Raw genomic sequence first — 10,000 nt, forward strand, 5'->3', positions numbered from 1 at the left:
ATGTAATATAGTAGTACTAAGGGTTAATTTTCCGAACTAAGAAGGCTGCATTATATATATTTACATTCATGAAAATGTCAAAACCTTAAAGCCTTGTTCATAGGTATTGGGAGTTAGTAAAACTGTGTAAGTGCTGTTGGTTCAAAAACTGTATTGCCAAAGGAAAAAAAATCTCAAACCGTCTTGTATTTAAATGATACTGTGACCTTCCCAGGTGGTACGGGGCAATGTTGAATGACCACTTGCTCTGAGATATATGAAATTCCTGCAAAGAGACTGTTCATAAGCACATATAAAAGTATTTATTTATAAAGTCACTTGGCCCTCTAAGACCTTAGGACACTCCTGGAAATCCACAAAAATTGCCCTGTTTTCCAAGCCCCGGTCTCTGCCCCAAATTGCCATAGGCATTTGTCATGACCCATTTTCTTAATTTTTGAAGTTATATTTTGCCTGCGCAGTTATGTAAATATATACCCATTTGAATTTTCGGATGGCAGGTACCATACCATAGTAACTATTTTGTTATTTGTGTCATTCAAAATATCTTTCCTGTTAAACCGCCTGTGCTGGCAGTCACTGCAGCCAATAATCAGATCCTGAGCATGGAAATAGTATCCTTCCTGGATCTTGCACTCTTCCAGTTATGGCTCATGGGCAGTAGATTTCACATTTGTTTATCAATGGAAATAATGCAAAAGCCCCTTACTAAATGTTAAATGAGTCTAATCTCCCTCCACTTGTGCTCTCTTGTCACCCTGTAACCTGGATTGTAGGGTTAAATTATTTTGTGAAGGTAAAAAATCAAATTTTTTCCTTTAGTAATTTGCCATATCCTTTCATTTTATTTATTATCTTGCACCCACATTTTCAGGGTGACTAAGTTTATCAGTTGACCAGGTTTTTCTTGTATTTTTGCAAGATAATTTGTTGACTTCTGTTTTTTTATAATCAAGCTGGAGTATCCATACAGGAGATTTGTTTTCCTTTGCTGGAGTCTTAACTTGCTGAGGCCATGGCATTGCTTTGTGTAGTCATAATCTGAATAAATACTTTAAATGTCATGTTTATGATAGATATGTGTGTGTATTAGAACATCTGCGAAGGAGCAGTGGAGACGTGAAACAAAGTTTGTGCTGGCATATTTTACTTTTATGGCCTAGGGAGAGCTTTGAAAAGAGGTATAGGGAGAGCTTTAAAGAGAGGTATCAGATAACTTTTATGGGGAACTTTTTTTCAAAGTAAGTAGTTTTTTTTATATTCTTTGTCAGAAGGTTTAGACAATTTTTTTAAGTAAATATTATTTTTTAGAGGGTAATTTTTTACAGTATGGACTTACTTGCTAGAGACTGAGTCCCCAACTCTGTGTCACAAGATTTATTAAACTTTATAGTTTGTTTCATACAGTCATGCAGTACAAGGTAAAATTTGCCTGTAATGGACAGAATGACTGAAAATAAGACATTTATGGTATTTCTTTCATAAGTTGTTGATAAAGTTGTGCAATACTTGATACTTTGGTATACTTTTACATGAAAATTTAATAACACTATCATAATCAAAGAGAAAAACTACACTAATTTATACATGAAATCTGTGTAGGCAAAAAACAGAATCAGAAATGAATAAAATATATTGAGAATTACTGTGCGGAGGGCAAGTCCATGATGATTGGATAGGGAGCCCTGGATAGGGAAATGCAGAAATTGGATGGGAGTCTAGGGGTATAACCCTGGGGCTAGGAAGGTGTTTGGTTCATACAACGATGTTTGTGGATCTCCCTGGTGTCTCAGGGGTGCAGTGCACCACAGAAAGAGGGTTGATGGAATGCTCCACCCCCCAATACCCTCTGACAAACATTATCTTCACCTTGGTATGTAAGACTAGATAGAGCTGAAACTCACGAGCTCTGAGTAGACTTACTCTCTGAGCTGTGCTTTCTGTGATCTTTATCTTTTATTTTTGGCATTGCTGTTTGTCTGCAGTTTATTTCTTGTGCTAATGAGTGCACTTTTTTGTCGTCTACGAGAATATCATCATCTTTTTACCCAAGCTTAGTGCACTGATAATGTAAAGATTATTATTATTTTTATGTGGTAGGAAGCTAATCCAAACATAAGACTAATATAGAATCAATTTGACACTGCTGTATAAATTAATTGGAGAAAGTAAAGGATATCTGCTAATTCAGATTGTGAAGAGAGTGCCCACAGTAACCCAGAAGAGATACTCGTTTTGCTTTTCTGTTAATAGCTTGGGAGCATTCCTGGGAATCAAGACAAAACATTCATTAAAAATGAGTAAAATTGTAGGTTTAAGACATTTATATCAAGTTACCAATTTTTTTCAAGTAAAGTTCAATAATTGAAATATGAGCCAAGTTTGATAACCTATTATTTTAAATGTTACCTGATGTGCATATGATTCAAACAGATATTCTTCACTTGCTTCCTATTTCCAAGGTATTTTATATGACCAGACATAATCTAACATAGCCAGGCCTTTTATATTATCCCATAGTCACTTTTACTCTCCTCTCCCTAACCCCTTGATTACTTTTAAAGATATTTTGTATAACCTAAACCTATCAAATACCAATCCAGTCATACTGTTAATTGTCATAACAAAATTTTACTGATGCTGGGTGACATCTAAGTATATCATGAGCCTGGCCATGACCCAGTCAAGTATTTAGGCATAGAATGATGTACACTTACTTTAATCAGTATTTTACTTGTTAGTAATGAGTTAATCCCCAGGCAAGGAAGGCTTCTATTTGTCCCTCCCAGATCCTCCCTTCACCTCTCTAGAACATCTTTTTATAAGCAAACCTAAACATAGGCTATATATTTTATCCCTGTCAAGGGTGACTTCCCCCTTACTTACCATTTAATATTATATATTATATGGTGTTGTGCTTACAGTGATCATACTACTTAGTTAAAAAAAATGAAAACAAGCAAACATGAGTTAAAAAAAACTAGGGGGCAGATTTCCATTTTGAATTACAACTGCATTGTTTTCTATTTTCTGGTATTTTTTTTATTGTAAACTAGTCTAGAAAATTCATTTTTATTGTAAATTTCCAAAATCCTTGAAAAATATTAAATTCCCTACTGTATATTTAATTATTTTTGGATATGAGAAAAAAAATCCTGAAATTGATTTACATTGAGATAATGGAAGATGTTCTTGACCTTCCTCCTTTTCATCTCCACACTTTTTTTTTTTTTTTTTTTTTTTTTTTTTTTTTTTTTTTACCCATTGGCACAAATTTTACCTTGTCCTGCATGACTGAATGAAACAAACTATAAAGTTAATAAATCTTGTGACACAGAGTTGGGGACTCAGTCTCTAGCAAGTAAGTCCATACTGTAAAGAATTACCCTCTAAATAATAGTATTTACTTTAAAAAATTGTCTAAACCTTCTGACAAAGAATATAAAAAAAACTACTTACTTTGAAAAAAAGTTCCCCATAAAAGTCCACTGGAAGTTTTGTTTTGTCAATTTTGTTAATGGATAGGTGGCTTCACAAGCATGAGCTCCACTTTTTACCCCATGCTGTGATTTTTTTTAAAGTATTTATTATTGCTAAGATATTGTTATTGAGAATGTTAACATTATTATCTGTATAGTGTTATTAATGATATTTAATAATATATATATATATTTTATTTTTTTTTATTTATTTATTTATTTTTTTTTTCCTCCACAAATTCAAGGAATAGTGTAAACTGGTGTTAGGTGGGCCTAGTAATTTGGTGACTAAGTATTTGTGGAGCCATTTGTGTAAACAAAAGTAATAAAATATTGTCTTGATATTATTTTTGGGTAATATGCTTGATACATGTGTTTATATAGTTGATTATATGTTCATCATAATTCTGGTTTTTTCAGTAATATTTATTGTTTAGATGTGCCTAAGAATTGAAATACATGTGGATGTGGATACATTAGACAGATTTGCAACTTGTTTCAAAGCACTGATTGCCTGAGGTGTATATTTTTTTTACATTTTCATAAGGATTTCAATATATAAGGGAAGGCATGTTTGTCCTTTCCTGTTAATTCAAGTATTTTTAAAGTGTATTATTTGAAGTAACTTATCCCTTGATAGGAATTGATGAAGACTGAGGCCAGTCCAAAGAGCTTTATATTTATGGAAATATCATATTTTTCTTTCATAGGAGCGATGAAGTCGAAGTGGCAGAAAAAAGCAGTATTAGCACTGCTAGTTCTTGGCCTGCTGTTACCTTTTGGTATTAAAGCAGATGACGACGACGATGAAGAAGCTGTTGTTACAGAAGAGCAAACAGTAAGTTATTGATATTATGAACAATTGTGGTTTTAAGAGCAATATGTAAAATAAAAAAAAAAATGGATTTCTAAATCTATTGATATTATATAACATATGGTGATTTATGGGTAGAGATTATGATTTCAGATAGTGGATAACCTACTTCTGTGCTTTTATTGGTTAGCAGGGTCTTCAAAAATCAATAAACATATGTAATGGATTCTGGGCCTTGGGGGACCCTTTAACTTGGAATATCTGAGCTTTTCTTTGATAATAATAATGATTCCTTCCATTAGCATTGTACATTGAGATTTAACCTTCTGTATGAACTTCAGTATTGGTGTACGTGGACAAAATCAGATCAAAACACATTTTTGTAATAAGCAGTACAAAAGAATGGTCGAGTACAAAGTCAGGATGGGACCTGGTTACAGCTTGAGGGCTTCAGGGGCTTCTTCCTGCTAAGCTGTGCGGAAGTAAGGGAAGAAGCAAACCTAATGCATTGATCCATATATAGTGGAAATACTTCATTCTAGGTTCCTGTAGATTATTATTATTAAAGGTGCTCATTGGGGTAGGTTATACTTTTAGATTTAGATTTTTATAAAATAATCAATATATAATAGAAATGATTTCATGGTTCTTGTAGGAAATAAGTATTGAAGCTAATGGGATAAATCTCTGCATTTGTATTTTTAGCAGTGTTCATATAGAAGCCTTCATCTGTGTGCAGCAGTATATATATATTTAAGTTAGATGAAAATTTAAGAGTTGAATTTAGAGGTGTATATAAATTGATTAGATGATTTCATTTATTTATGCAGTTAGAATACATTTTCTTTAAATAGCCATGCAGAAAAACTTTTTATGTTTGCCAAGAAATGATGCAGCTCTATGCCTTTGCAAGTCTAGCAAGGTATTTCGTCATCCTAGCAACCTAACAAATGCTGAAATGACTACAGTACAGTGTTGCCAAACCAGGGAAAATTTATATATTTGCTCAGGGGGCAGTGCATTCTAATAATTCATGTTTTAACTATATATTTCTTATACTTGATTTTAAATCCTATATCTTACTCTTGCTTATATGATTTTGATGTATCAAAAATTTGAAGCCTCCGAATATTGTTATAATTTCCTTTTACCTTTCTGTTTATCTTGGGACTGATATATAGAATGCCTGTTAGGAATTATTTTGATCAGCTTGAAAAGTCATGAACATCAGAAATATCTGCTCCAGTGTTGGATAATTTTTTTTTTCTTATTCTTTGTCAGGAAGGAGAGGAAGATGATGTAGAGGAGGTTGTATATGCAACACCCAAGGCACTACCAAATGCATATCTGACAGAAACATTTGATGACATAGCTACTTTTGAGAAGACCTGGATCAAATCTGAAGCCAAGAAGGATGGTGTTGATGAAAATATTGCTAAATATGATGGTCAGTTCAAACCTTTATACATTTACATTGTATATGATTATTTAATTTTTTAAAGATAGTTTTGTGTCCTGCATAACCTGATTATATAAATTTAGCATGTTTATTAATATAAGCCTGTTGTATTTTGTGTCATATATTCAACTTATATAATGGAAATATTAATGATATTTTTAAAAATATCAGTATATTAGATACAAGCAAACTGTAATATAAAGAGTATCATATAGATATATTTTGGTGAGTCTTAGAAACATCCATAGGTATGCTACATTATCCTGTGATTGTATTATATAATTACTTTTGAGTTCTTTGGAATTCATATGTTTTTACCTTAATTTGCAGGTGTGTGGGCCGTAGAACCTGCTGAGCGATTGGCCCTCACTGGGGATCGTGGGTTGGTTTTAAAGTCAAAGGCAAAACATGCAGCAATTTCAGCACCACTGAAGAAACCATTTGTATTCAGTAACAAGCCTTTTGTGGTTCAATATGAAGTTAATTTACAGAATGGTCAAGAATGTGGTGGAGCATATATCAAAGTAAGATCTTTGGGAAACTAGATATTTTTCCTATTATTATTTTTGGGATTATAATTACATGTAAGAGTCTTAAAGCATTGAAGTGCTTTATTTAGTCTAAACAATTCTTTACAAATTTCAACAGCTAATCAGTGCCCAGAAAGGACGTGTGGATCTTAAAAATTTCCATGACAAAACACCGTACACTATTATGTTTGGACCAGACAAATGTGGCAATGATTTCAAGTTGCATTTCATCTTCAGGCATGTTAATCCTCTTACTGAAGAAATTGAAGAAAAACATGCTAAGGTAAGTATTGATATTTATATTTATCTTTGCAGTTTATATTGGTTTTCTTTGTGTGAAAATGCAAGTTCTTTGCTCATTTTATTGACCATATTTTATAACCACTTAGAAGTAGAACTTGCCTTTTAAAATTTTCATTTTTCAAATTCTGTATTCTGCATTTTGTAGAGACCCCGTGACAAGATTGAGGAACCATTTAAGGACAAGAAGTCTCATTTGTACACATTAGTAATTCGACCAGATAACACCTTTGAAATAAGCCTGGATCACGAGGTAAGAAAATGGAGATGTACCTTTTAAGCATTTTTTTTTACTTTTGTTCTTAAATTTTATAGTAAAAAATTGATAGCTCATTTATGAGGTCAATTTTAACTATTCAAGTATTTGATAAAATGTATTTGAAATGAAGGTTTTAGAAATAGATTTTTAGGCTTTGGAAAAAGTAATAAAGTAGGATTGAATTTCATTTTATCTCAGTTGCTTAACTCATTACTGCTGGGTTACATGTATAGTGATCAGAACAAATTGCTTGATCTGCTGGGTATGGCTATATGCATGGTGATGTGCTAGATCACATCGAGCGGGAAGTTCTGCTCCCAGCGGCTGCACGGTTACCACAAATCACCAGTATGACGCTGAGAGATTTATAACCATCACTGAGGGATTAAATGTGAAAAGGGTCTGGTAGTGATGTCCGGTTAGGTTTTGGTAGACCATGCCTTTTGCCTAAATGACATTTTCACATCATACACAGTCAAACCTAATTGAAGTTGTACATGCTAAATAGTTGTGTGCTTATTGAGGCCTGACTGTGATCATTGAGGAGAAACAGCCCCCCAAAATTAGGCTTAAAGGCTCATCTTAGCCTCTTCAACTAAACTGTCATTAAAGCCACAGCCAAGGGCAGAGAGAGTTTAATACTTTGGTGTCCTATGCTTCTGATTTTTCTCTTAAGCAGTTGTAAAGCCATGACAGATATCCAGAATATGCAACATTCTAATACTAAGCACATTTTTTGTTAAGAGGTTGAGTTACAGCCATTATATTTGTTCATTCGCTCATTAGAAATTGTTTCCACCAAAGTTGCCATATTTCATAAGAAATTTGCATAATACTAGGTTACATATAATAACTTGAATACCCATTTGTCAAATCATGACAGGTAATCAATTCAGGAAGTCTTCTGGAGGACTTCACCCCATCTGTTAACCCTCCCAAAGAAATTGATGATCCTGAAGACTTTATGCCAGAAGACTGGGATGAAAGAGAAAAGATTCCAGATCCAGAAGCCACAAAGCCTGATGATTGGGATGAGGATGCTCCCATGCAGATCCCTGATCCAGTGGCTGAGAAACCCAGTGGATGGCTGGATGATGAGCCAGAAATGGTGCCAGATCCTACTGCTGAGAAGCCTGATGACTGGTTAGTACACAGTAATCTTATTTGAAACTTGAAAATTAAGAGAAAAATGTTGAGCTTAAGTGTAGCTGTTGATTAATGGGTAATTAAGCTTTGTCAATATATGTAAAACGTCAACCTCAGTCATTTTTTAAAAATCCATTATAGTGTTTTCTTAACCCCATACTGACGGGCCACGCGCTGAGGGTTTGGTTTGATGTTGGGAACTCCATCACTCAAAGTCGGCTCGTTGCCATTAATCTCCTAAGCGTATTTAAAAAATTTCTTCACCTGTCAGTAAGGGGTTGATAAAAAGTAGGAGAATTGATGTCTTCTGCAGTCTTGAAAAGGCTTACTAAAATAAATTTGTGTGTTGCATATATATGTAAAGTCTTTATGTATTAATGAATTTCCTTATTTCATCCAGGGATGATGAAATGGATGGTGAGTGGGAAGCTCCTCTTATCACCAACCCCAAGTGTGTTGATGCACCAGGCTGTGGAGAGTGGAAGCCTCCCATGGTGGACAATCCTGAGTTCAAGGGCAAATGGCGTCCACCTATGATTGACAATCCTAATTACCGTGGAAAATGGAAGCCGCGAAAGATCGCCAACCCTGACTTCTTTGAAGACCTGGAACCTTTCAAGATGACTGCTATTGTAAGTAATTAAGTTTCTACACAATCACTAAATTGAATTGTTTAAGTATTTTTCTGTCTTATTTCTGATATTAAATTTTCTCTGCTTTTATTGCCAGGTGAATGAAAGATACTTTTTTTATTTAGGTTTTGTTATGTAAAATTAGTATGAATGTAAGTGGAGTGAAATTATGCTCTTGTTTGTTTGTACTGATAAAGTATTTTCTTCTACAGGATGCTGTTGGTCTGGAATTGTGGTCAATGTCAGACAATATCCTCTTTGACAATGTACTTGTCACAGACAATGTTGCTGAGGCTTACCAGTTTGCTCAAGAAACTTTTGACTTAAAGGTCATGAAGATAGAGAAGGGACAGGTATGTTGTGTGCAAGGGATACATGGACTAACTCGTATTTATTTGTGAAATTATTTTTGTTTACAGAGATCTGAGATTGAAATGAGAAGGTTGTTTTTTTCTTTCTATATGTTCTTTTTTACAGGCCATTCATATATTCCCTCTTCTAAATGTATTTCAGGTAGCAAGAGCTGGTAATCAGTCATCTTTACCCTTTTTTTTTTTTCTTTGAGTGAATGATTGTTTTCTATTTTTCCATTCTTTCTGCTGATATAATTATGATTAACATAGATTTTAGTTATTAAAAGATTTTCCCTTTTTGTGGCCAGTGGGGATATACATTCAAGCGCTGGGGTCGCTGGATGAACACTACTCCATGGTTCTGGCCTGCATATGGTCTTTACTGTGCCTCCCCAATTCTAGCTTTCTTTGTATTTTTGATATGGTGGGTCCAGCAACCTCAGGAGACAGAGGAGGTTAGAGAAATAATAAAATTAATTGAAAATATTTAAATCCCTTGGAGCACCTGTTTAACTTGGTGGTCTGCCAAAAATTATCACCTAGTAAACAAAAATATATGCACACTTTGTTCCTAATGTCTGCACATGCATCACCTGTATCTAGTTTATTTGAAGTTAATCTTATAATTTACATTTATTATAATAACATTCTAACCAGTTGCTTGTAAGGAAAATTGCATTCCTTCCCTTGTGTCACAAAATGAGAGGATTTGCTGTATATTAAGGGCAACAAATATGAAAAAGAATGAGATTATAGAAAATGTAAGCCTACTTAATTGGATATGTAAGACAGTGGAAGTCTCTTAAGGGAGCCTTGTGAATGACAGGCCCCAAATATGTTTTCTTTGTTGGGTTAGGAGCATTATTGCAACCATCTCATTTTCATATATGTTTGTTCTATTGTATCGTATAGCTTTTTATCACACCACTATGTGGCCTACAAATATGAATTAGAATATGTCCAGTCTACCACATTATGCCAGATTGGGAGTGGGTTAATGTGAAACAGGACAATAGATAATGAAATAT

The 10,000-nt window shown here is 33.9% G+C and overlaps 1 protein-coding gene across 2 annotated transcripts in view; it reads left to right on the forward strand.

Annotated features, from left to right (window-relative positions):
- The window catches only part of LOC125038127 (calnexin-like), an 18,991-nt gene that overhangs the window by 1,712 nt on the left and 7,279 nt on the right, over positions 1-10,000 (forward strand). For both annotated transcript variants that reach the window (XM_047631435.1, XM_047631436.1), the window contains exons 2-9: positions 4,190-4,317; positions 5,575-5,740; positions 6,083-6,276; positions 6,401-6,565; positions 6,731-6,835; positions 7,725-7,984; positions 8,388-8,619; positions 8,832-8,972. In XM_047631435.1, the coding sequence (XP_047487391.1) occupies positions 4,195-4,317; positions 5,575-5,740; positions 6,083-6,276; positions 6,401-6,565; positions 6,731-6,835; positions 7,725-7,984; positions 8,388-8,619; positions 8,832-8,972 (1,386 nt within the window). In that variant the 5' untranslated portion in view covers positions 4,190-4,194. The remainder of the gene's footprint in view (positions 1-4,189; positions 4,318-5,574; positions 5,741-6,082; positions 6,277-6,400; positions 6,566-6,730; positions 6,836-7,724; positions 7,985-8,387; positions 8,620-8,831; positions 8,973-10,000) is intronic.

This window comes from Penaeus chinensis, chromosome 24, assembly GCF_019202785.1.
Source record: "Penaeus chinensis breed Huanghai No. 1 chromosome 24, ASM1920278v2, whole genome shotgun sequence".
Lineage (NCBI taxonomy): Eukaryota > Metazoa > Arthropoda > Malacostraca > Decapoda > Penaeidae > Penaeus > Penaeus chinensis.